We start from the raw sequence: 27,006 nt of genomic DNA, 5'->3' as shown, positions 1-27,006 counted from the left end.
AGTGAATAACGTTGATATCCTCAAACAAAGTGTCTTAAAGTGTGTAATGTTAACATTAGTTAGAGAAAAAGCGAGCTCGCGCAAGTGCTGACACTGACTGCTTCACAGACTGACTGAGCTAATCTGAAAATGCTTGACTGAAAAAGGGCCGTTGCCTACCAACAAGGTCAAGATTAAAAGTCCATACACTTAACAAAAACTAAAACTTCACTGAAAAGGGACATTGCACAACAGGGATTAGGACTAGACAGTCAGCTGAGTTCAAAGACAAGTTTCCTTTACTGTGTGCTGATGAAATTTAGTAGCCTAGGATTCAGTTTTAATTTCAAAGTTAATTTCATTGTTTGTTTTGAGTTTACCTTTAAATTCAGCTCAAGCAACTAACCTTGCTAGCTTTGCATACAGAATACTATTTTATGTTAGGCTATAGTGCAAAATTGTTTTTGGTTCATTATGAAAATGTGATGGGATGAACTGGACACCATATTCTCAGTAGCCTACCCTATTTAATGGGAAACCGCAAATCAGCAACTGTTGTTTACACACAAACATTGACTTTATTGACCTCAGAGATTACTTCTGTGTACTTATACTGTATATTATTCAACTCATCATGAGAAGACCTGTCATTCAAGCCTAATATGAAGGCTCTATGACGATTTTGAAAAAACTGCCTCTAAATTGGCAGCCATCTTGGATTTGAAGGTCAAAAATAGGTCAAATCATTATATAAACACCAAATATGTATTCCTTGACCAGAATAAGCTCTGAAACCATGTATTGTGCATCATTGTAGGTCAAAGCATTAAAAAGTTCATTTCCACGGCAGACATTTTGGATTTTGGTCTCTCAAATATTTTCCCCGCCTTTTTTTAAAATACACCCCGGCTAAATTTGTTTATTAACCCTCCTAGATGACAAATCCATTGAGAAACGGACCTTCGCTCTCCATGGTCACGGAAGTGCCACAGATGACCCTACTATTAGTCCATTATTTTAAGCAGTACCTGTCCTGACAGTTCTACCATCGCTGCCTCTTCCCCCACCATCCCTGCTCCTGTGGTTCTCCTCTCCCTCTCTCTCTCTCCCCGTCTGTGTCTCCCTCCCTGTCTGTGTCTCCCTCTGTGGCTCTCAGTGGGGCGGACTACGGCAATCTGCTGCTGAACCTGGGCCCAGAGAACTGCGCCACACTGCTGCACTTTATCCTGCTGGAGAACAAGATCCTGCTGCACTCTCTCCGGCCCGCCGTGCTCACCGGGGTGGCCGAGGCTGTGGTGGCTGTGAGTACGCTCCATTTGCATACAAGTTATACTGGAGAATAGAATAGAATAGAATTCTACACTCTGCAAGACGTGTATTTAAAAATACACACATCTTTCCAAGGCATTTCATACCCTCAATTGTGACTCACACATCATCATCACCTTCAACCGCTTATCCAGGATCAGATCGCGGAGGTAACAGTTCCAGCAGGGAACCCCGAAACTTTCCTTTGCCTGGCCACATTAGCCTGCTCTGACTGGGGGATCCCACGGCGTTGCCAGGCCAGTGTGGAGATATAATCTCTCCACCTAGCCCTCGGTCTGCCCCGTGGTCTCCTCCCACCTGGACGTGCCTGGAACACTCTAGAGTAGATTGATTCACTCTAGTTGCCCAAATGAAATTCTGGTGTTAAAGAATTGAAATTTCAGAGTGAAATACAAAGCTTTCTCCTAAACTGCAGGAAATGAGCTCAAGAGAAAGCTGGACCTCACGCACATGACTGTGGCCTTTGGTGTCCTTTTTGTATAAAAGCCTACACAGCTTTCAGTACTAGAAGGATCAACAGCTGTAAGACAGATGCTCTGTGAAAATTGTGATGTGATTCTTTAATCGTGTTAGTTTTGCATTTTAATTAACGGCCCTTTGAATTTTTATACCTGCAGCGGTTGTCATTTGAACCCCTTTATTATTGAGGTAATCCTGCTTCTCTCTCTCTTCCCAGATGATCTTCCCCTTCCAGTGGCAGTGTCCGTACATCCCCCTGTGCCCCCTCTCTCTGGCGGGCGTCCTCAACGCTCCCTGTCCATTCATTGTGGGGGTGGACTCCCGCTACTTTGACCTTTACGACCCCCCACCAGATGTGGTGTGTGTGGACCTAGACACCAACACTATCTACCTGTACGTCTCTGGTTTGATACTGAGCCCATCTCGCTACCTGCTTTATATATTCACACTTCCTGCTGAAAATGTTCAAGCAATGCCACCACAGCTGTCTCAAGCATTGCAACAAGACATTCATTCAAGCCTCAGCACAAGGTAGTGTTTTTATAGCCATGCCATCACTTGTAGCTAACCGTCTGCTGGGTATTGTGTGTTACAGGTCTGACGAGAAGAGAAACAGCAACTGGAAAAACCTCCCAAAGAAGCCCGGCAAGAGCCTGATCAACTCGCTGAGCAACCTGCACCACCAACTGGCCACTAGTACAAACAGCATCTCTCCTCTTGATTTTATCATAGTTGAACCATGCTAGTAGAATGCAGTTGTAGAGTTAATTAATCTGAATTGAATGGATAATTCAGTATTAGCGTATATTATTTTCACACGGATTGCTATACTACTACAGTACACTATGCAAAAGAAGGCATGCAGAATTAGTTTTTCTTTTTACATGAAGAATCTAATTGAATGGTTTAATTTGGTTTGGCTTTCAGTGCGTCGAACAGCGCAGGAGGGCATGGCGGTGGAGATGACCCCCATCGAGGCGGACTTCACCTGGCACAAGAAGATGACAGCCTTGGAGATGGAGATCCAGGAGGCCTTCCTCCGCTTCATGGCCACCATCCTGAAGGGCTACCGTGGCTACCTCAAACCCATCACCCAGGCGCCGTCCGAGAAGGCCACCGCCGCCGACTCCCTCTATGACCTGCAAGGTAAACGCTCAAACGAATGGAGACCAGGGGGGGAATGAGGTTCAGTTTCTTGAAAGTCACGGGGATTGATGTGTAAAGACACAGGGATCGACGTATAATACAGTAGGTCATGTTTTTGATTATGGATGATATAATGGAACTTTGCATTGTTAATGGGTTGTCGTCCATCCATTGCCCGACTACACAACTCATGCATAATTCACTTTATACAAATTGCTTCATCGAATGCAATTTTTTATTGGCATTTCTATTTGAAAGACCATTTCAACCAAAGTGTTTCCAGAAATCAATCACCTTTGTCATTGGCTATAAAAAGAGTCCGCTAATGCATGTTTCTTGGAAATGGATTACACCCTGATTTAGGTTCACAAGGGGATACAAAACCACTGAGGAGGGTAAAAACTGGATGTCTTGACACTTCAAGCAGCTACACATTACCTCAAAAGATGTTCAGAAGATTCCACACAGGAATAAATAAAGAATGCTCAAATAAACAATTCTGTTTTAAATCTTTGCTAATTTTGAACGGCAACATTTGAATTTCAATTTGGCTTGAGAAATGACACCTCGACCTGCCGATGTCCTCCCCCCAGGACTTCTAAAAAGTAGGGACCGCGCCCACCAGAAGTTCTACTCCCAGCTCACCAAGACTCAGATCTTCATCCGTTTCATTGAGGAGTGCACCTTTGTCAGCGACAAGGATACAGGTCTGGCCTTCTTTGACGACTGCATCGAGAAGGTGATTACCAACCCAGCAGCAATCCAATACACACACACATGCACACACACACACACACACACACACACACACACACACACACACACACACATTTGTGTTTTTAGGCAGGGTTTTTTTCTTTATTTTTTTTACCACTGCTTTCCATGCATGAAAGAGCCTTTGTTTGCTGTTGTTTTATTGGCTAAATGAACATTCATCCTGTGGGAGAAGGAAGCCCAAATTTCCTCTGATTCAATCTGTTCCTTTTTCTCTCTTTCCCCCTCTTGCAGCTTTTTCCCTCTGATAAAGGCGCCGACAAGGGCACCAAGGTAATCGGCCACATTGTAATCAGATTTCCTAGCACCTTGTTTTTTATTTTTAAAGAAAGTAACTGTATTCAGAATGCCACACATTTAAATTGTGACTGTAATACAGTGTAATACAGTTACTCATATTTTATATTTTAAATACTGTATTCTGAATACATGTATTACGGTAGTTACTCCCCCACCTCTGCTCGGGGGAGGTCAGTCTGTCTTTCCCGCCTTTCTTCTTTCCTCAAGTCCTAATCGGCAACAATAATTACCAATCATATAAGCGCGTTTCATTGGTTAATCGGATTTGCTTATGAAATCCCTTAACTTTTAAAGTGTAAGGGGTTGTCATTATGTTACTGTTATTGTCTTTCTGCCGCGGCACCAGACAGGACACAGCCTGCCATGTAGTACATGGACGCATGAGTGTGCTCTAGTTTCTCAGAGAGCCGTTTTCAGAAACCGTAAGGCTCTTGATACAGTCTGATCGTCACTGCAGGTTGAAGGAGAGTCGTCTGAGGACACGAGGCTGATGGAGCTGGACGAGTCCCAGAAGAGTGAGCACACCGTCTTCGTCATGCCCCCTGAACCTGCAGCCGAGGACGGACCTGAACCCCCATCCCGATACAGGTCAGTCTTCTGTTCTAAGACAAGAAAACGCCATGCAGTGTGCGGTTATACTAGGACAGGGCAATATGACTTCAAATCAATATCACAATTATCTCAAACGTTTACCTCCATTCCTATGAATGATTCTTTATTTTATACGCTTTTGTTAACACTGCCCTCATAGTTCTGTGACAAGGTCTGTACTGTAAATATGCTTAACTATTCACTTGAGTGAAGACAGGTCTAGTACTGTAAATAATATGCTTATCTATTCACTTAACTGAAGCCAAAATGTGTCCAAACGATGGACATGTCATTCTTTTTAGGTCTAAGTTGCTCAGGTTTATTTGTTGGCTCGGTGTTTTCGCTCGTATCATCCATGCCGACAACTTTGCTTTGAGAGAACACCTGAACACGGACTAAAGTTAGTTGGACCTGGTGGAGGCACATGTCTGAACACGACAGTCTTTTAACACATTGGGGAAAGTATTAACCAAATTAGCCGGCATGACTAAGATTAAGTCTGTTAGATGTTCTAATCTAAATGTCGGTTTCGATACATTCTGGGTTAATTGCCCCTAGGTTATACTATAATGGTCCCTCACATGTACTGAGGTTTCATGTTTGACTTGCAATTCTTTCCTTTGCCCCTCCCACACTTTGAGTTGCTATGAGGAAGTGTCTATATATCTATCCAACCTCCGACCAGGTTACCTGTCACATCACCATTGTTATTGTTGTTCCTCTGCCCAAGTTGTTCCCTTTTAGAATGCATGACCACAGTCTGATAACTAGTTGCTGATCTGGACAAGTATTTTGAATGCATCGTTGTTGTCAGTGCATTGTAACATTCTCCACAATAAATTATCTCAGCGCCCATCTCACGACAATCCTATCTTTCTCCCTCCAGCTATAAGAGTTTCCCCCGGCTGCGGATGGAGCTGTTTGACCGTCCCAGGGAGTTGAGGCCCGCACTCAGCACCAGAGCAGCAGGGGCCAGTCTGTCCAGCAGCCCTGCACTACTGGCTAAGAGGACTAAGCAGGTACACACAAGCACACTCTGCAGTGGCACTGCTGTAATAGTGATGCCAAAGACGATGGGATATCAAAGCAAGACATCCCAACTTCCAGTCACTTCCTGTATCTGAGGTTTCGCCACTGCAATGCCCACTTAGGAGACTGGTCAGCCAATGAAGTTTCATACCATTGACAGACAGCCAATCACAAGCTGATGACCACGCCCATTTAGGAGACCGGAAGAGTACAATTAATTATTATTGGCGGAGCCTGGAGTGGGGTGTCTCTATCTATTAAACGTCTCTGGTGATGCCCTGTTACTTGACGTTTTCTCCATTGGGATTTCAGCCACACATCGTCGTATGCTTTGATGAGCCATTCTTTCACTTTAGGATTGCACATTGGACTTCTAATCTGTCATTACTCTCCAGTAACTTATTTACTGAACACTTATTTACAAGGAACACTCACTGTCTTTGAGCTTTGGGCCAAGTGCAGAATAGGCCTGCTCTGATGGTTTGTCTATCACACAGGATGCTAATGGGTTCAAGTCAACGGAACTCGGCATGTGTTGGGCAAAAGCTGCTTTATTTTGTATGGAGATAGGGGAGGTAGAAAAGCCTTTATTGCTGCAAGCGACAGATGAATGACTAGAATAACATTCCCTTCAGGATGTTTTTTTTTCTGTTTAGTCACTTTGCTCCACTGAGAAGCAAGTTTCATGTGCCGTTGTTGAGACAGCAAACACACACACACATTTTAATTTCTTTATTGGATTTTCGATTAGAGACATTAATCGTATCAAAACCCAATAGTAGCAAGAGTCAATGCAATACAATACAAGATCATGCTCACAATGTTATCTGTAGGCTATAGACATGGGCAGATCAAAAAAGAAACATGAGGCTATGGGTATAAGTGACAGCATCTTTTCCAAATGAAATGACTGCCAATGATGGCAGACACAGAGCAGTACTTGGCCAACTGTTTTGCAGCTTTTTTTGCCAGTCCAGCAAGTTGGAGTCCTCGCACACACATTTTATGAACATGCCCCAGACTACCAAATATCAAGACTATAATTTTACAATTATACCCACATGCAGAGATGGCATTTGCAAGTGTTTGATATTTTAGCCATTTACATTACATTACATTTATTCTACAACCTGATCAATACAGGTTTGAGGTTTGGGTGTCAACCAATTTACACAAACTAATCAGAATTGGTCCTTTTGCATATCCCTCCTAGACACACAATCACACACATTAATTAATTAATGCAACCTTTATTGCACCTCAGGGAATTTGCATTGCCCAAAGAGCATAAAAAGAATGTCAAAACATAACAACCATACATGACAGCATATGATATAACGTAAAACATAAGCATATAAGACATCCTAAAAAAAGAATAATTTTGTGAGGACCTTATACATGTAGTAGAAGAAAATCAGAGCAAGCTGTGTCTGTTAACCTTTGTGAAAAATTAACCTGACTTGTCCTTTCTTCTATCTTCATTCTTCTGGTCTCGTTCCTGTCTTACTAGAAAAATCAATATGATTATTTCAAACTTTTACCTCAATTACGATTAATGAACAATTATTTTTTATTTTTTTACCACTGCGCTCATAGTTCTCTGACAAGGTTTCTACTATATATATACACACACACACACACACACACACACACACACACGTTTTAGTCAGTTCCATGTCATCTTCCTCCTCCAGCACTTGTGAATTGAGGTTTGTGTAGGACAGACTTTTGCACTTTTGTACTGAGCTCAAAACAAAACAGTTGCAACACGTGTTTTGTCGATGCATTTATTTTAAAGATTATGATTGGGACACAGCTCGTTGAAATGGCTTTTATTTTTAAACGGGCCCACCTGACGTTCTGCATCTCGCTGTGTTGCTTGTGGAGCCGAGCGAGAGGAAAGCCGAGAGAGGAATCACAGAGGAAGTTTGTTGTCACGTTGTATGGATTGCGTTTACACACAGCTAAGATCCGAACACAATGCATCGCGACAGCTTTGCTTTGAGTGAATGCCTGATCACGGACTAATGTTAGTTGAACGGGGGGGAGGCACGTGACTGAACACAACATAGTAGTTTTTTTTAAGGAGACAGTTAATGCGCACACACGCATTAGGGAAAGTATTAACCGAATTAACTGACTTGAGCAAGATTACGGTAAGTCAGAAGTTCTAAATGTTTGTTTCAAGCCCTCTGTCTTGCTCCAAAATGCTTGAAATGTAACTTGACAGGATGCGTTTGGTCCGGCAGGAGATCAAGCTAGCATACAAGATGGCCAAGCGTTTCTACTCCAACCCGCCGCTGTGGGCCCGGTGTCTGTTCAGTCACTGCTACAGCCTGTGGTTCATCTGCCTGCCAGCGGGCGTGCGCCTGGCCAAGTCTAAGAGCCGAGCCATGCAGCAGGCGTACAACATCCTCCTTAAGATGAGGACCGCCGAGGTGGAAGTGCTGGACGAGGTACCCTCATATTTGTGCAACATGAGAGGTTTTGTGTTTTCATGTATTAGTGCTGACATCCTCCCTCTGGCGTTCAGGTGTGTTACAGGGTGGTGATGCAGCTGTGTGGTGTGTGGGGTCTGCCTGTCATGGCTGTGCGTGTCCTGGTTGAGATGAAGAAAGCTGGGGTACAGCCCAACGCCATCACATACGGATACTACAACAAGGTAAAACTAAACATTTACATAGCCTCTCTGTGTTTACTACAAGGTAATATACAGTATAAACCTATTACATAACCTAAATATATCCCCAGCTTGCAAAGAGGTACCAACAGAGTAGTTATTACCATCAGCAAAGTTCCAAGGACCACTAGTAGAAACCAAACATTTTTGTCATTGTGAGCTGCTGGATCTTTAAACCTTTGCACCAACACTGAAAGCACCGACGGTTACAACCACAACAATTTTGAGGCTTGCTGTCTGCTTATTTCCTCACCCTTCATTGTGGTCCTTCTCCAGGCCGTCCTAGAGGGTCCATGGCCTAGCCGTAACCGCAGTGGCCTCTTTCTGTGGGCTAAGCTGCGTAACATGCTGCGTGGAGTGGGCCAGTTCAAGCAGGCCCTGGACCCCACACCTTCCACTAAAGGACCCACTCTTACTGGCACAGGTGAGAATGGAATATATGATAAGGCTGCCTAAAGGGAGACATCACCTTTTGCCGAATTGAGAATTATAGAACAGTGAAATTAACCAATTAACAAGTAAATAATGGGAGTTGTAGATGGGGGTTTTTTTTAAGTTAGGAGGTTCAACATCCACTTGAAAATAAGGTCTGTGGTTAACAAAAGTTTATGGGGACGTGAATTTGGGTTCAGCAGGATAATCTTCATCAACATCAATAACTTGTGTGACTTTTGGAATGTAAATGCATTTTTTTTTTCAACGCGGTTTTTAGAAAACGCTTCAAAAGTCATACAAGTGATTAATGTTTGTGAAGATTATCCTGCTGAACCCAAATTCGCATTCTCACAAACTTTTGTTAACCACAGACCTTAAATTTTGATGCTTTCAAGTGAAATCCCCATTCTAAAACCCCATAGACTTTTCCACTGACGAACCAAAATGGCGGCGATTTCTGGTTAAGCCTAAAAAAATATGTCATCCCTGCGGTACTCTGTCATGTGAGACCTCACTTAGTTTTTTTCTCTCTCTGTTTTACTTTTTGTCTTTAGCTGCAACAACAGGTGGGGCAGCAGTCAGCGATGGTGACCGTCTGAGTCACGGGAGTGCTGATAGCTCGAGTGAAGTCAACGGCGAGGAGCACACACTCTTTGCCCGCAGCCTCGTCATGGGAAACGCAACAAACAACCATTGTAGCACCGGTACTGATTCCCCAATACTACTGGCTTAGCATGTCTGACCATTTCCCCTAGCCGTTTGTTTGCCCATAACATACGTTGAACCACATCATGTTTTGAAAACAATATATATATCAAACTGAAAGCTATTTGCTACCTCAGGGAGGCGCTTTCGGGCCCTGAAAACCAAAAAACCTACAGACTGAGAAACAGCTTTTATCCAAAAGCTGTAACTGCACTTAACAATGCAAAGTTCTGATGCACTTTGAAAATGGCTGTGCAATACGGATGTGCAATACCTAGATGTTGGTTGTTTGTTTTGTGATGTGCCATGTGTCTGTGTGTGTGCCCTTGTTTTAGTCTAAATGTATAAATAGATAGGTTTTTATCCCTTTTTATTATCTGTTTTTAAATGTTTATGAATGCTTTTTAATAGGTAGATAGGCTTTGACTCTTTTTATTTTCTGTATTTAATGTTTATGAAATGCTTTTTAACTGCACTGAATATGAGAGGGGTACCCTCAATTTCGTTACAATAAACTGACAATAAACTCCATTCATTCATTCATTCAAGTGAGCATGCTATATACGTGTGATCCACAGGAGGGCAGTCTGACCAAGGCTATGGCTCCAAGGATGAATTACATCAGGACCTGCCTGACTCGTCACATGCAGCTGTGCTCCTGTCCATAGAAGAAAGCAGTAATGCTAAAGCACAGCGCAATGGTACTAGTTCCACAAGAGTGCAAAATACTGCCATTCTCATGTGCTGCATGTGGCATCAGGATTATATTTAGTTCTAGCCATATATTCAAAGGTGTGTGTGTGTGTGTGTAATTCCCGTATCGAAGCGCCATTTCCTTTTTGTACCTTGATGTTAGCGTGTGCCCCTCTGTGTGTGTTTGCAGGTGGGGACATGGCTGGCTCAGTGGACAGTGCAGTAGCAGTAGCGGAGCCCCCCAGCCCCATCGCTGTTCTGCCGCATGTCCCCAGTATTGTGAAGCTGTCCACAGGGAGCTTCGACGCTGCCAGGGAAACAGGTGAGGGCAAGAGACCAGGCTGTCAGGTTTATGCAGTCGTTTTGATGTCTTGGTGGGAGGTGGCATTAGAATTTGGAATGGGAATTTGTAATAATTTCACTGCTAATTAATCTTGAAATTATCTCTCTTTAGTCTGAAAATAGAAATACATAACCGGCAGCTCTGTTGCTTTGTTCGCCAAAAACATAGGATAGAAAGAATGTACAGCACAGGTGATGGATTGATTCTTTTTGTTTTCCACTAAGATTAATAAAAATTAAATGTAAGTGACCGTTTACTTAGTGATAAGCAAAGGAAATGTGATTTGTTTGGGCAGCTCTGTCTGTAGCTGAACTTTAGTTGAATGACTTTTACTGTCAGCTATTACATCACCCATTTCTTAAGCTAGTAGTCCACGTCCAGAAATGGCTCAAAGATTCCTGTCTCCTCTTGAATACAAAAAAAACGGTCTGTATGATGTTCACACACAAAAATAACCAAACTGTCACTCACTCAGGTGTGTTCCTGAACGGTGAGGAACTCGTTCTAGTAAGCGAGTTCAAATATCTCGGAGTCATCCTGGACTCAACCCTCACCTTTCAGAAACACATTAAGAAAGTGACCAACTCAGTCAAATACAATCTGGCGAACTTCAGACAAATCAGAAATTTCCTGACGGACGATGCTGCCCTGATGTTCTTACACTCTATGATTTTTTCACACATTGACTACTGCTTAACAAGCTGGTCTTTGGCATGTAAAACAGCTCTTAAGTCAATTGAATCTCTATTTAAAAAAGCCCTAAAGATCTTCGATAAAAAATCTACCTTCGCCCATATCTGTAACATTATAAAGAAGCATGATTTCCTTGATTTTGACAATTTTAAAACCTTCAGACAGGCCTGTTTTGTTTTTAAGTGTCTCCATGGTCTTGCCCCACCCCCTCTGGGAGAGTTTTTTAAACGGAGGTCCGTGGAGGGCGTGACCACTAGGGCGTGTCTAAGAGGAGACTGCGAGTTGGGCCATAGACGCACCGCTTTCGGGAAGAACGACCTGTCCATTGTCTCCCGGCCGCAGTAATGGAATGCCCCACTTACCCTACTTTTAAAGTCAAAATCAAGGAATGGCTCAAAACGACACAACATTGCACCCATAACCAGTAGCCTTCTCTTGGACATTTAATCTTTTTATCATTTTATTTTCTTATCTGTTTGTGTGTATTGTTTTTATTCTGTATTTATCTTGTAGTTTTTAGTTGTCTATGTCCCGAGGACTGCGGGTGAAAATTAGCTTCGGCTAATCCCGGCACTTTTATCGTTGTCACGTATGGATGATTCTGTATGTGTATAACTGTCTTATTAATGTGCATTGTCCTGTCTAAATAAACAATAAAGTAAAGTAAGTAAAGTTTAATTGTTCCCATCCCAAATGAAAAGGGACAACTCTGACTTTGTCTGCACCTCTGCCCCAGGTACGTTCATGCTGCGCAGCAAGAGTGAGGATGTGTCTCTCCCTGAGGAACATGCCTCGCTAGCATGCGCCGATGGAGGCACCCCATTGCAGCAACAGCGGCAGAAATCGTTTGCCGAACGCAGCTGTAGCTTCAGTGCTGAAAGCCGGGCTGGCATGCTCTTGGAGAAAGGCGTGGACCACATGGCCAGCCAAATGGGTGCCGACGCCCGCATCCTGGCCGCAGCGCTCTGTGTTAGCACGAGCCCACCCCCAAACACTGTGTCCAAAGCCCTTTTCAAAGACCTGGAGGAGGAGCCCGAAGATGAGCAGGGCTTGATATTTGGGAAACTGCCAGAGGTAGAGGGTCCTGGAACAAGCACACCTACTCTGGAAGAAGGGAAGGGACTTGATGATGAGCCGGCGGGGAGTGAGGTAGAAAGGGAGGAGCTAGACAAGACGCACACTGAAACACACGAGGAGGAGGAGGAGGAGGCTGGGGTGCGGGGGGTGACCCTGGAGAGGGCGGACGTGGAGGTGGGTGCCGACCCCCTTTCCCTCTTGGTGTCAGAGAATGAGGAATCCGCCTCTGTTACCAGCCAGGAGCCATCGCGCTCCCTGCCCGTCGTGGTTTCCCGCAACCTGGCAGAGGAGATCGAAATGTACATGAGCCTGCGCAGCCCTCTGGGCGCCAAGTCCTCCAGCATGGAGCTCCAGCAGGCCCAGGTAGACTCCACTGACGCCCCTCCGGTAAAGCAGACCCTGGAGCGGAGGTCCAGCCTCCCCGTGCCTCCTATCAAAACTCCAACTGGCTCCCCAGGCGACACACCCAAACGCAGCCCCAACACTGTTATTCGCTCCAAGACTTTTGCTGTGAAGACCAAGACCCCAGCCAGCGCCACAGCTAGTCCAGGTCCCAGGTCGTCCTCTCTGACAGCTCTGGTCAAGTCCTCCCAGGGGGGCTCATTAGGCTCGGTCATTAACACCTTTTCAGGCATCAAGATGGACGCCCTGCTCTCTGGGCCTAAAATGGATGTGCTGAAGTCAAGCATGAAGCAGGCAGCTAATGTAGCCAGCAAAGTATGGGGGGCAGTGGCTTCAGCTTACTCCTACTCAGATGATGAGGTGAGTGCCCTCATCATCAGTGGGGGGGGAATGAAAATAATGTATATGTTTGTAATCTAATGTATGTATATTACCCTTTGAGACATATCCACAAGACTAGACCATGGTAAGAGCAAATGTGGCATTTTTCTCTGTGAATTCCATTCGATGTAAAACAGTCTTTATTCTGCAGGATGAATTAGCTCCGGGTGGTGGTGGCTTCCCAGCCCGCCTGGATGAGAACATGCTGGCCACACACGATATAGTTGATGCTTCCACCGACAGAGGGGTCATCCCAAGTTTGGTGGCCAACGGCCTAAACCAGAGTCGCACTAGCCTGGGCAGCAGCAGTGGCAGTAGTGACACGGGACGAGGAACCCACCAGACACGTAAGCACTCACTCTCTCTCTCACACACACACACACATACACATATATATATATATATATATAGTCTTTTCTTATTTTAGAGAGGTCCCCAATGATATTGGGGAAAAGGTAGAGAGGAGAATGGCTTAGTAAGTTCCTTTCTGTATTCACCTTATTCCTGGACTTACGTTTCCCATGATTCTCAGTGGTTGCCGTTATCGATTAATCAATTAATTTTTTTTCACTAGCAAAGACATGCGCACCGCTGTCAAAGAGTGGGAACGTATGGCTTATTTTATCCGAAATGGCTAAAAATAGTAACGTTGTGTGGTTGCATAGCGGCGATATTTGACAAAAACGAGGTGAATGTCGATTCACTCGTACTGTACGGGCTTATTTTAGCCGAAATTGCTAAAAATAGTATGTGGTTGCATAGCGGCCGCTTTTGTTTTGAAGGCTAAACATCCAAACCGGAACTCTTATTATTTGGTCATTGAACGTAGCTTTAGCGGTCTCTCTCTTTCAAGATTCAATATATTGTCACTCCGTTGTACAATTATGCACGTGTGAAATTATTGTGCTGCGGGGCTCCATTACAAGACATGGGTAGGTACAAAGTCACAACAATTGTTATGATTAATTTCAGTCTCTTTCACTATGAACGGTCCTGGGCGGAAACAGGCAACCGGCAGCTGGAAACAGGGAGGGAGGGTGTCATGGAAGCGAATAGCTCAGAGAATATTAATTATAACAAGTGCACATGTTTGTTTTTGTCTCCATCTGTAGATCTGACACCAGGGCGAGCAGTCAGGGGCCCCGACTCTGAGCAAGGCTCCTCACATCACGCTTCCTCCTCCAGCATCTATCAGAACTGTGCACTGGAGGTCTGACACACACACACACACACACACACAGACACACTCACTCACTCACTCACTCACACACACAGACTCTGAGCAAGGCTCCTCACATCACGCTTCCTCCTCCAGCATCTATCAGAACTGTGCACTGGAGGTCTGACACACACACACACACTCAGACACACACACTCAGACTCTCTCTCTCTCTCTCTCTCTCTCTCTCTCTCACACACACACTCTGAGCAAGGCTCCTCACACCATGCTTCCTCCTCCAGCATCTATCAGAACTGTGCACTGGAGGTGTGACATACACACACACACACTTATTTTCTGCTGCGCTTACTTAGCAACATGTACATAATATGTAACTGGCTACATGCATCTCTCTGCTGCTAGGTGCTGATGTCCAGTTGCTCTCAGTGCCGCTCCTGCGAGGCTCTTGTGTACGATGAGGAGATCATGGCGGGTTGGACGGCCGACGACTCCAACCTTAACACCAACTGCCCTTTCTGCCGCACAGCCTTCCTCCCCTTGTTGCACATAGAGTTTCATGACTTACGCACCACCAGTGGGTAAGGACCTGTCGTCTTGGCGTTCAAATAGGCCGGGTCATTTTAAGCCATGCCCTCCCCTTATTTTAAAGTTGGTTGTAAAGGTTCATTGTAAAACCGAGATTTTGATTAAACAAGATTTTTGTTATAGATTGTAGCATCATAATTCAGTTTGTAGTCATAGGCGCATATCTTCCGTATTGTGGCGCAGCAGTGATGCCAGGGCGAGTAACGCCACCTTTCCCTTTAAGAGCGGCTGTTCTCGGAACTTGACACATTGCTATTTTAACGGAGGATCATCAGCTTTTGTCTGGACTAATTACTCGTAGCCAAGCAAGAACAAACAGCATCAACCTCATATACAGAATGTGGATCAGAGTGTGCCTCACTACAGTGTAGGAAATTAGCCAGGAACAAAGGCAAAAATGCCCCCAAGAAATCTCAGAATGCACCTAAAAGCCATGATCATGGAGCAGAAAATGCCCCCAAGATTTGGATCATTTTATTTACGTTCAATTTTTTCAATTTCCATTTCCATCTCTTAACACACACTCAGCACCTGCAAGCTGTTTGCCAGAAGAAGATAGATGAAGAACACACACAAACAAACGGCACTATTGTTCACACAGACACACACTACACTTTAGCAACTTTAGGGTTGCCACTGTTTTGTAATGGTACATTTCAAGCAGTTTTCAAGCAATAAAGCCTGGGGAAAAAAAGATTAAAACAAAAATGTATCCACCGCAGGTTACCTAAGGCGACCAGCCGCATATTTGAGCTATGAACGCCTATGAGAGAGCACAGCAGCCAATGACAGCTCAGCGATCAGCAAATCGCTGTATACTTGTAGCCTACGCAGGGAGTGATACTGTAGATAGGAAGAAAGTGTTTCAAGCTTGGCCCAGCACTACTGATGACATATACAGTACATGTAACAATGGTATCATAGGTGAATTTAGAGATTAGAGAGTGCACAAGGCTATTCAACTGTCTTGTTATAAGATCTACTATGACCTGGCATGCAATATATCTTTAACTAGAAATAATGGCCTTGAAGCTCCCTATGAGTCCTCTGTACTCCTCTGTAAAATAGTTTCTCACTGGAAATTATTCACTAGTATCATACATGTCAATATAGTGATAACTTCCGTTTTGGAAAACACACACGGACTTAGTAACTTTTATGAATTAATTTCCTTCAAATACTTCACTATGGATGTACTGTAGACTGCAACTTGACTTGTTGGCGGACAACCGTGAGTTACAGTATTTCTAATTAAAGATATATTGCATGCCAGGTCATAGTAGATCTTATATTATAACCATACTATATAATGTAAAGCACTGTATATATTGAACATTGCAGCACTTGCAGTAGATGGTTAAGGGAAACTGTGCTGACAGATGAGTTCAGTATAGCCTGTCCTTTTCCCTGACAGGTTCTATATGAAGTCCAGTACCTCAGGAGACAGTATCCACAGCACCAATACCCACGCTACAGCCAGCAGCTCAGCTGACACCAAGACACCGGACCTCATCACTTTCCCACAGTCATCTGGAGAGGAACCTAGTGAGAGCCTGGATACCCATCCTGCAACACATAAGAGGTAAACCCAAAACAAATTCACATCAAACCATTATGTGCACCCAAGATTACAGGGCTCTGTCTATAGAATCAGTTTCACCTTGAGTGTGAAATGCCATTGGCAGGGCGATCTGGTCATTTACAATAAAATGAGCATTCTTACTCCAAGAAGTATGCTGAATACCTGCCCAGATTCTTCCAGCACCACCACCTCCTCACTTGTCTTTGTCTTGCTTTGCCAGTCTGGTTCCAGAGCCAGTGCAGTCGGACCCCCTGGGTCTGCTGGAACACCAGGCAGCAGGGAAGCAGCAGCGATGCAGCGTGACGTCACTGACACGCAGCAACAGCGTGGGCGGCCCGCTGCAGAGCCTGGAGTCCTCCCAAAGACCTGGACATGGTGTCTCTACCACCAGCCTGCCCTGCAGCCTGCATGAGGTGTCGGTGAGTGCCCCCCTGGTGTCCAAAATAACCCCAACATTCTTAAACAATGCAGAAAAGGCTGCAATGCTACATGCTTTTATTGATGGGGATAGGAGGACAATATATTGATATTCAGTATATTGCATATCGAATCATCTCATGAGATAAGCATATCATGCAATCCCTAGTTCAGGCCTAGTCAAGTCAAGCCAATCAAGTCACACCGGCCCGCCGATCAGTTATGACCAAAAAGAAAACAAAAATTGCCTTGTGTTTTCCAAGTTTTCTCTCTCTCAAGATTTTCCGCCATTTTGAATTTTGTCCAAAGCAGTTTTTTACCGCTGCTACTCCTGCAGATGTTGTCCAATCTGCACCAAACAACAATACACAGTATGTGTGGACTATCCTGCACAAAACTAATCGAGCAAATGTTTTTTGATAGTCCACACCGTTTTCATATGATCCACTTCCAAAGTTTCGTGAGTGGGGCCTATTTTACAAAAAATCTTATAACTCAGGAAAGCATTGTCCTATTGTAACCAAATGTTGCATACAGTACGTGTGCAGGTATGTACTCTGAGCTACTATATTTAAAAAAGTGTAATTTTCCCTATAGCAACAAAAAAAGGTATGTAACTTGTGTAGGAAGTACGTCACCGGTGGGTCACTAGGATGATGGAATTACATGTACTGTACAGCATATTTAAATTGTGTGTGTGTGTGTGTGTGTGTGTGTGTGTGTGTGTGTGTGTGTGTGTGTGTGTGTGTGTGTGTGTGCGTGCGCGCGCGTCTGTGTCAGGATGGCATGGGAGCAAAACGGCCAAACCCCAAGCCTGTGTCTGTGCCCTACCTCAGCCCTTTGGTGCTGCGAAAGGAGCTGGAGACCCTGCTGGAGAACGAAGGAGATCAGGTAATAAACACACATACAGTACATGCAGTACTAATCCTGAGAAATGACTACTCCCAACGTCTCAAGCCATTGTAAGCCCAACTGCTCTAATGTGTCCTCCCAGGTGATCTACACCCACAAGTTCCTTAGCCAGCACCCCATCATCTTCTGGAACCTGGTGTGGTATTTTCGTCGCCTGGACCTGCCGAGTGACCTGCCTGGTCTCATCCTTACCTCTGAACACTGCAACAACGGAGTCCAGGTTGGAGACACATTCTCTCTCTAATAATCTTAAACATTCTTTCTTTCTCACTGAATCTTCCTCTTTCCCCTTCGTTTTCCTCTCTTGGTCATATAGGCCTCACCTTCTTCCCCAAATGCTTTGATTGAATTATTTTGGATTGTGTGATGATGTCCTATGTTTTTGCATTTCTAATAGAAGCTTAACTTCATCATATTGGCGGCAATGTGAAAAAGCTGTGTGTGTGTGTGTGTGTGTGTGTGTGTGTGTGTGTGTGTGTGTGTGTGTGTGTGTGTGTGTGTGTGTGTGTGTGTGTGTGTGTGTGTGTGTGTTCATCCATCCTTGCAGCTGCCCCTGACTTCGCTGTCGCAGGACAGTAAGCAGGTGTACATCCAGCTCCTGTGGGACAACATCAACCTGCACCAAGACCTAGGGGATCCCCTCTATCTCCTCTGGAGAACCTTGCGTGAGTACACACATAGCGGACCTCTTACTTCCCTATAAGGGCTGGACAACGCTGTACATACGTCATATTGGTAGGTAGCAGTTGGCTCACCTAAATACCTGAATAAATAAATAACTTTCTTCCTTATATCTGCCTTGTATCTGTCGCATAACATAGCATTATGTTTGAAAAGTCAAGTTCATATTAGCTTGTGGTAGCTTGTAGTAATGCAGCAGCAACAAAAGTAGTTGAAAGTCATGGTTTGCAATGGCATGAAGGAAGTGATTTGACATATTGCTTGCTAAGTACCAATGTTTCAGACAGGATAGGCTGATATTATGGCACCAAGGTTAGCTTAAATGGTTACAATCAATTTAATTAACTTAACTCATTATGTGATGCTCCTAAAATAATATTCTCCACTTTGGTTGCCATGTTGCTTTTGGCCAACAGAGGATGCACCTGGATGCTGTGTTGAATGCCCATTTGATTAAACTAAACCATGCATATACTATAATGGACTTGACAAGGTTTTACAAGTTTTTTCCCCAAGGTGTTTTGCACTAGGTTCAATCGATTAAATTTTCGACCACACAGGCTCTTCTTCAGGGCATGTTTAGGAAAGATCATGTAAACACGCCCTGAAGAAGACGTCGAGAAGTGTTGATGAGAACTTTGATATGCCCTAGAAAATAAAGGCTTTTTAACTTTAATTCCTTGACTCTGTGAGTTCAGTGCCTGGAGAAAGCTGCTGCTTTTTCATCTGGATCAATTTGTATGCTTCAAGATCACCTCACATTCACCTGGAGCCGACCAGTGAGCACTCAGTAACTGTTTTTAGCTTTAGAAATTCATTGGTAAAAAAAAAAGTGTGTGTGAACCCTGAGTGCCTCTAACCTGCAAATTCCAAAAATGCATCAGAATGTACACTGTATCAAGTTGTGCAGCACTGGGGGGGGGGGGGAGAGGGCACTTCAGCAGACAGCCTCCCCACAGTTTCACAGCAGGGAATGCTGCTTAGTTTTTCATGATTTTGAAACTTAATTTGATATGAAACAAGTGGATCTAGGAGCGCTGCATGGGTTTGTAATCAGTGGAATCAAGAAACATAATAAGTTTGTCTCCCTTTGTGAAAGATACTGAAAGTGTCAGGTATCAATGGTGAACTTAAAAAATGTCCCAGGCACACTGTTCTGTAGAAAAAGTTAAAAGGCCTTTATTTGTCGATTGCTGTACTGTACAAAAGTTAAAATCAGAGCAAAGCAGACGGGCGCGTTTCACTTGGCGACATTTTTAATCATTAAAATTTGGTGTGTGTGTACACTAGTGGAGAAGAAGGCGACGCTGGCTCCAACTGACCACCAGGAGACTCGTACCCTCCTCAACACAATTGTTCGCAACATCCAGACAAACGATGTCTACGGGCCCATCAACCTGCTGATCCGAGAGGCCAAACGACGACCGGACGAAGTCAAACGCCAAAGGTAAGCTCTCTTCTTCTCTTCATCTTCTGTCTATTGTCAAGTGTTGCCAGTGTTATTTTTATAGTATATTTTAGCCAGTGTTACACTTCCCCAAGGCTCTCTCAATGACAAAATTTTCCCTCTACTGTACTGCCTATTTCTCTCAGGAGTATCTATAGAGAAATATTGTTTCTCTCATTGGTGGCCTTGGGACGGGAGAACATTGACGTTGGTGAGTAAATGTCGCTCCAGTGAAGTGTTAATTACAGGGGTTATGAAAAATCCGGAAAAGTCATGGAAATTTAAAATATAATTTCCAGGCCTTTGGAAAAGTTATGGAAACAAATATGTTTTGGAAAGTTTTGGATAAGTTGAGGAAATGTAACTACATCAGCCGAATCGCCTTCGTTCTTGATGTGTTTGATGTGTTTTTCAATTGTGAAATTGGTTTCATATTTCATTCTAACTTTCATATAAACCGTTTTAAAAAGTCTTAAATTTAACGTGAAATTTGAAGCCACCCTGATGTGTACCCCCCCCTGTCGTAACTTTGTGAGCGTTCCTTCCATTCCCGTGTGTCTGCAGAGGCCTTCGACAGAGAGTACCGCCAGGCCTACGACGAGCTGAGCCCCGAGCAACTCAAGTCTATGAACCGCATCGACCGTCCACCTACCACCAGCGTCCAGTGGTGCCTTAAATGCTTCGGAGCCCCCGTCATCTGAGCCATGTCACCCCCTGCAGGAGAGACACAGATGTTGGCGAGTCGGGTGCGAGAGACGAGGATCGTCAGATAGATGGGAGGGGAGGGACGAGGATAAGATGGGTGGGCCCGGGGTGCGAGGGAGAAATAGCTTTTGCATTTGAGCACCTCCAATTGCCCAAAGATGGTACTTCTTCCCCTTACCATTTATCTGATTTTTTTTTTACAGCCTTATTCTGCTTTTCATAGGTTTTCCAAGATGATACCTCTAACTGGGACTATGAACTGCTTGGAAAGGTGCAAGTGAATCTTTTGGGACTAGTTGGGCTGTTTTTCCTTACAGATCATGGTGTATAGAATGATTATCAGCTGTACAGAATGTGTTGGCTGTCCCTAAGGTGTGTGTGTGTGTGTGTGTGTGTGTGTGTGTGTGTGTGTGTGTGTGTGTGTGTGTGTGTGTGTGTGTGTGTGTGTGTGTGTGTGTGTGTGTGTGTGTGTGTGTGTGTGTGTGCGCGCGCTTGTGTTATGCAGTCCCTAAGGTGTGTGTGTTTGTGTTATCATGCAGTCACTGCCCAGTCTGGAGTAGTATTGCGGCCTTTTGTCCACATTACTTAATCTGTTCTAACTATCCCCAGGTTAGATCAGTCCCAGTCGATCGATTGAGTAGCGGATCATGTACAGACCCCAACTGTTTGTTTGTGCACTTTCTGAAACAGTAACTCAAGTCCATCTCTCTTTTTGTATATATTTTCTACCTTTTATTTTTTATTTTTATTTTTTTTGGAGGGGGGGGGGGGGGTCTGAAACCATGGTTGCCTATATTTTTGAGGCAAGACGTCTTGATGCCTTGACTACTTCTACCGATCCAAGTCTTAACAATGAATGTCTTGTGAATGTTAGTGTTTGTTTCAGTGCAAATGTACAGTTTCAGAGTAGGTTTCTCTCTGTCTCTGTGTAAATATGTGTTGGCTAAATGGGAGAGGACTGAGGCCACGGACAATCAGTCAAATAAATTTCACAACATTCCAGATGCCCTGCACTCAAAACGGGTCTTAAAGAACGATTGTTCCCTAAAGTCAAGAGTCCATCACATACATTATTTGAGAGGGGGTCATAATGAATCCATGTATTGGAAGTGAAATGAAATGGCATGCCAAACTACTGAAAAACAGCCTTCACAAACAAACAAACAAAAGTCTCCATTCCCATGCCTTATAAAGCAAGACAAAGAGGGAAGATGCAACAGCTTGGTGCAGAGACAGAGATGGCAGTAGTCAGTCCAACTCATGTTTTTTAATATCTGCATTTTTAACAGTATTATACTGTACTTGCTCCGATAACATGGCTTACTGTTATGATAGATTAGAATTGTATCTCACACATGCTTGGGTTATTCCTTATTCACTGACTCTAATATAGTCCTGTTGTAGCATAGAAGCAAGGTTCCCTTGGACAGTTAAACCAGCAAGGGTTTTTAAATTGGTCATATATCATACTATTTGCTGACAAGATAGCTTTTAAGGTTTACGCACAGTAGTGTATAATGCCTCTTCATTATTTTTTTAATATTTGCAGTGGTAATAGTAATAGACCTTTATATGGCACATATACGGCTAAGGGCTTTTTCATACTGCTGATACTGTGTCAAGGAAGAGAGAATCTGTCAAGATGACATTCCAGAAAATGCTGTAACAAAGCAGAAACAAGTGCTGCAACAGTTTTCTCAGTTCCACAATGAATTGGTGGGAAATGGGTGTAGATGGTCCTATTGTGGATTTGGGAGAGTGAAGCTGAGTTGTACAGATACAATGATGTTATTGTAAAATTTTCAATTTGCACTGCATAGATTAAGATGTGACCTTATCCCAGGGTGGGGCTTGATTTAGTGCGACGCCTCGCAGGGTCTTCGTTCAGTCAGATCACCTCAGACCATTAACATTGTTTTCTCTCCAAAACAAAAATCCTCATTTCAAAGGAATTTGTCAATTATTTATTTTTGTATTATTGCCACAATGACATTTGGATTGCAGTGTAGTTAGTAATTGCTATTTCTATGACTAACCCCCCCCCCCCCACATGCATCTTAAGGGATTCCACCATGTGCTGACTTTGTAAATGTGATCTCCTCGTGGCAGATTGGTGAAGGTGCACCCAGCCAGAGAATGTACAGAAAAGACTGTTCTTCTTTACCAATGGTTTAAAATCTCTTACCGTCCTGTGGAATGGATTTGAATGTCTACACACAATAATTGAGCTGCAATAAATGAGGTTTGACCTGATTGAAAACTAAACCGTGTAATTTTTTCTTTTGTTTTTAATAGGCTACCATTAATGATGGTTCCATTCCATTTAGGTGTTCTAGTGCCAGGTCCCTCATTAATGATATTGGTTACACCTGTTTTTCTTCCTGCTTTACCTCCTCAAAACAGGTGCTGTAAAAAGGCCATATAGCTGACCTAGAGATCCGGTCTAAACCATGCATGTACAAATTACCACTCTGTACTGTCAAATAATTTGTCATGCAGCATCGGTTTACTTGACATGTTTTCTTCTCAACCTTTTTCATATCAAGGACTCCACATTTAGACCACATTTGCAGCATTATGACAACCTTGGCGCTATAGGCTATCACTCTCTCATTACAGTGACATCATCATCACTCTGATGATCATCACGCTTTTTACAAATGAGATGTCTAGCTCCAGAGAATTGACTGAGGTGAAAAAGTTGTCTTTAGACAAGAACTTGGAACAAAGCATGTGACGTCGTTTGCCAATGTGCTTTACAATTGCAGGTGTGTGATCTGTTGTCCCCATTAGTGAAACAAAGTTGCTGGCTAATGCTGCCGAGCGAGAGTTGTATCCAAAGGTTACCCCGCTAGCCGGGCGCTTCTCGCATATATTCCAAAGGTAGGATTAGGCTACTTCTTCAGGCAGTGGGAGCTCCTCAAAAGTCTCATCTGTGTTGACTTGCCTTTACCTAGCATTTTGTCTTTCAGTTAACTGACAATTTTGAGCTAGTAGATTTTTTTTAACTATATGCCTACTAGCCAAAAAAAAGTGTGTCCTAGTATATTTATTATTATTATTTTATTAATATTATTTTATAACAACATATTTGCGAAATGTGCAGGTGTCATTTTTATCTCTCCAGTGCGTGTTTGACTGAAATACATCTCGTTGCCTGTGAGTAACTTTGTCCCATGCACGCCCACGCTGCATACCTTCAGGGCGTGCTGGCCTTGAGGGGGGGGGGGGGCTGCTGGAGGAGTGTGTCGCACTGTCGCAGCAAGGTCAGGCTGGTTGCAACAGTCCTGATCATCAGTTTGGTTTTAAAGAAAATTATAATAGGCTAAAGAAAACATTAATTTTGAAAAGCATTGTGCTGCATTTGAGGCCATCAGCACGATCACAGTATAATAATGTGTTAATTACAGGAGAGACGATGTTCCACTCTGAAATTAGGTGGAAAAATGTGTGCATCGGCATTAAAACATCAAATTCTGCAATCACTAGATGACGACTGTAGCCTAAATATCTGCAAGATGAAAAAAAGTTCAAACTAAATGAATGGACTTAATTAATATGTTTGCATGTAATATGCTTTGGCTTATCATTAAGGGTTTCATTATTCGATAGGCCAAGGCCTACATGAAAAATGAAATATATTTGACTATGCAGAATTATGGTTAGGCTACTTAGCCACAAATCTTTCTAGCAATATCATTGTCTTACTATATAAACAATTTAAGTAATTATTTTCTTATAGGCTTTATAAGTTGGAGCCTTAGTTACGGGCTGAATTATTTGTTGCTCTCTGCCAGAGCTCACCTGAGCTGTAGCCGAGGAGCATTTTGGTAAACAAACCGCGTCACTGGGTGGCAACGGCAATGTAACCCTATGGAGCCTGAGTTTGAGCGTCTGTCTCTTGCCGGCTGACCGTGTTTACAATTTAAAACTGTGACAGTTCACACAACTTTAACACGACATGCATATTATAGCCTACATCAAACTCTTGAGCTACTTCTGTTCTCACTCAGAATGTCAAAATATAGCCTATAAGCGATGTGATGTATATTACTTTTTGAGATATTAACGTTTATTGTTGGCACAACTCATAGCCTACTAGTTAACTGCCGCGGGGTTACGCATTTTTGGGTGGCAGACTGGGTGGCTGATTCGTCCTGCTGGGCGCCGCACGCAGCAATTCCAGCATCGATAGTTATACGTGCGCGTCAAGACAGCCAGAATGTAATGACTTCCGCTTTATGATTTTCAAAATAGACTATTATTGCAACGTTAACCTTCATATTAATTTTGAGTAAAGCTTTACAGCCACACATTCACTCCATATGAAATCTTAACATGACAATGAGTATTTTGATACAATGTTTGCCGTTTCGTTCGCTGAAAAAAAGTTTTTTGTCTAAGGGTGAGAATTTTAATGCCTTTATTCTGAAAAAAAATTGCGTCATTTCCGTTGCTAGTCTGGCCTAACTGTCGCCGCCTTGAGACAGCCAGAGACATCCTACTCGAGCCTCGAGCATCATTACGCACGCACCTGTGACAGCTCCCCGACACATTGGTAACTGGTAAGAGCTATGCTCTGTTATTTAGCCTATTTATTTTTTGTTTTAATGCTATGTCAATCTCACTTAGCCTGCCATCGGTGGTATTGCAGACTGTAACTATGTTTGTGCTGCAGTGCTTTCAATTCTCTTATCCATTTGGTGTCCATGTCCAGTAGGCCTAGTGGTCACTGGTCCCCAACCTTTTTCGTTGTATGTAGCCTACCTATGTCTTCTATTAAACTAGCGTTACTCGTATTAAACTTGTAATAACTATAATTTATGAGCATCGATCCGACAGCATGGACTTGAGTTCGTCCGCTGCAGACATGGGAGAATGAGATTTTCAACGAATGTGACAATTCTTGCTTTAAGTCATCAGTTTTCTCAATACTTCTTGAGTGTTTGGTGCTCGGTGTCGCTGTGGAGGGGCTGGCTTCGTTGATTTTTTTGTTTTGTTTATCTACTAGGCAACTTCTAGCCTACACAAAATTATGAATTATGAGGGATATGGAAAAAGCCGTTTATCAGGGCCGTTTACCAAGGGTGCGCTCTGAGTAGCGGGCTGCGGGCGTGCGCTGTAGTTGACACGCGCAGCAAAAGGTGAGCGCGAGTGAGGACTCGAGAGTGCAGGTTGTTTCTGCCGTCCAGATCTGTGCGTCCTTCAGGTCCTTGAGACCTGTGTAATATCATGAATGACATGATTGTTTATGTTACAGTTAATTCTAATTGTGATAATCGATAAGTTTATGTTGGTGATATAGGTTAACAACATGCATGATAGACTCCGCATCTGCTGAATAGAAGGTCGTTAATTGTTTAATTGGTGAGGCTGAATGCCTTGCTCGTGCTTACGTCATTGAGTGCCTATGTGCACGGGGGCATTCCCGACTCGAAAGAGTTATTGTGCCCTCCCCCACACAGGCCAGATAAGCGCTGGCTGTATATATCTTTGCCTTTTATTAAATTTAAGCATCAGATTAATAGTGAAGTGATGATCTTCGGTATATGTCTATTTCAAATAGCCTATGTTTTCACTTCCACCAATGCGTAATGACGCACGGTGCCACAGTGTGTGTGTGTGTGCATGCCCCCCCCCCCCCCATCTTTTTTGTTGTGCCCTCCCCCACAAGGCTTGTATCTTTGCCTTTAATATAATTTGTGCATCATATTAATAGTGAAGTGATGATCTCTTGGGTATGTCTATTTCAAATAGCCTGTTTTCACTTCCACCAATGCGTAATTATGCGGTGCTACAGTGCGTGCATGTGTGTGTGTGTGTGTGTGTGTGTGTGTGTGTGTGTGTGTGTGTGTGTGTGTGTGTCCGTGCGTGCGTGCGTGCGTGGTGTGTGTGTGTGTGGTGTGTGCGGGCGCGTGCGTGGTGTGTGTGTGTGGGTGCGCACGTGGTGTGTGTGTGTGTGTGTGTGTGTGTGTGTGTGTGTGTGTGTGTGTGTGTGTGACAGAAAGAGAGAGACCTCACATATAGGCTATAATTTGTGCAGTGGGACTGCACAGTGCAGATGGAGGCTTTACAGCATGTTTTGAAATTGGAATTGCATTGTTTGTGCAACACACTGTGACTGCATAAAGCTTATGCAATTAGGCCTAATAGTTGTAACTAATGGCTAGTTATACTGTATAAGTATTCTACAATCTCTACAACCCAGGTTGCACAGGTTACTTTACCCGAGTTTGCGGTCCTATTTCAATCAGTTACAGTATGTACAGTTAGTAGTGTTATGACTGCATTGTTGCCTGTGTCTGTGGATATTGTTTGTTTCCTGTACACCACACACCTACCTGCCAATAAACTCGTAAAAGGAAGTTATCTTGCGTTTCACATTTTAGGTTTTTATTGAGAGTCGTAATGGTTCATCAGATTTGATAGCAATCATTATTCATCATATATTTACTCTTATTTTTTCAAGTATAGACATACA

General features: G+C 43.5%; 1 protein-coding gene across 1 annotated transcript in view; it reads left to right on the top strand.

Moving 5' to 3' along the window:
- Positions 1-22,768, top strand: part of dennd4c (DENN/MADD domain containing 4C) — a 56,225-nt gene extending 33,457 nt beyond the window's left edge. Inside the window, exons 9-34 of the mRNA XM_083640711.1 lie at positions 1,136-1,280; positions 1,985-2,160; positions 2,363-2,463; positions 2,695-2,913; positions 3,507-3,652; positions 3,922-3,960; positions 4,445-4,575; positions 5,465-5,597; positions 7,857-8,063; positions 8,141-8,269; positions 8,564-8,711; positions 9,277-9,426; positions 10,006-10,128; positions 10,311-10,442; positions 11,893-12,995; positions 13,168-13,363; positions 14,129-14,226; positions 14,599-14,774; positions 16,196-16,363; positions 16,584-16,782; positions 17,561-17,671; positions 17,775-17,912; positions 18,240-18,357; positions 19,664-19,820; positions 19,967-20,031; positions 20,385-22,768. Coding sequence (XP_083496837.1) covers positions 1,136-1,280; positions 1,985-2,160; positions 2,363-2,463; positions 2,695-2,913; positions 3,507-3,652; positions 3,922-3,960; positions 4,445-4,575; positions 5,465-5,597; positions 7,857-8,063; positions 8,141-8,269; positions 8,564-8,711; positions 9,277-9,426; positions 10,006-10,128; positions 10,311-10,442; positions 11,893-12,995; positions 13,168-13,363; positions 14,129-14,226; positions 14,599-14,774; positions 16,196-16,363; positions 16,584-16,782; positions 17,561-17,671; positions 17,775-17,912; positions 18,240-18,357; positions 19,664-19,820; positions 19,967-20,031; positions 20,385-20,521 — 4,645 coding nt within the window. The 3' untranslated portion in view covers positions 20,522-22,768. The remainder of the gene's footprint in view (positions 1-1,135; positions 1,281-1,984; positions 2,161-2,362; positions 2,464-2,694; positions 2,914-3,506; positions 3,653-3,921; positions 3,961-4,444; positions 4,576-5,464; positions 5,598-7,856; positions 8,064-8,140; positions 8,270-8,563; positions 8,712-9,276; positions 9,427-10,005; positions 10,129-10,310; positions 10,443-11,892; positions 12,996-13,167; positions 13,364-14,128; positions 14,227-14,598; positions 14,775-16,195; positions 16,364-16,583; positions 16,783-17,560; positions 17,672-17,774; positions 17,913-18,239; positions 18,358-19,663; positions 19,821-19,966; positions 20,032-20,384) is intronic.
- Positions 22,769-27,006: the final 4,238 nt, after the last annotated feature.

This window comes from Poromitra crassiceps (assembly GCF_964638095.1).
Source record: "Poromitra crassiceps genome assembly, chromosome: 7".
Classification (NCBI taxonomy): Eukaryota; Metazoa; Chordata; class Actinopteri; order Beryciformes; family Melamphaidae; genus Poromitra; species Poromitra crassiceps.
Note: the sequence above shows the minus strand (reverse complement) of the source record. Positions and strands in the feature narration are given on the sequence as shown.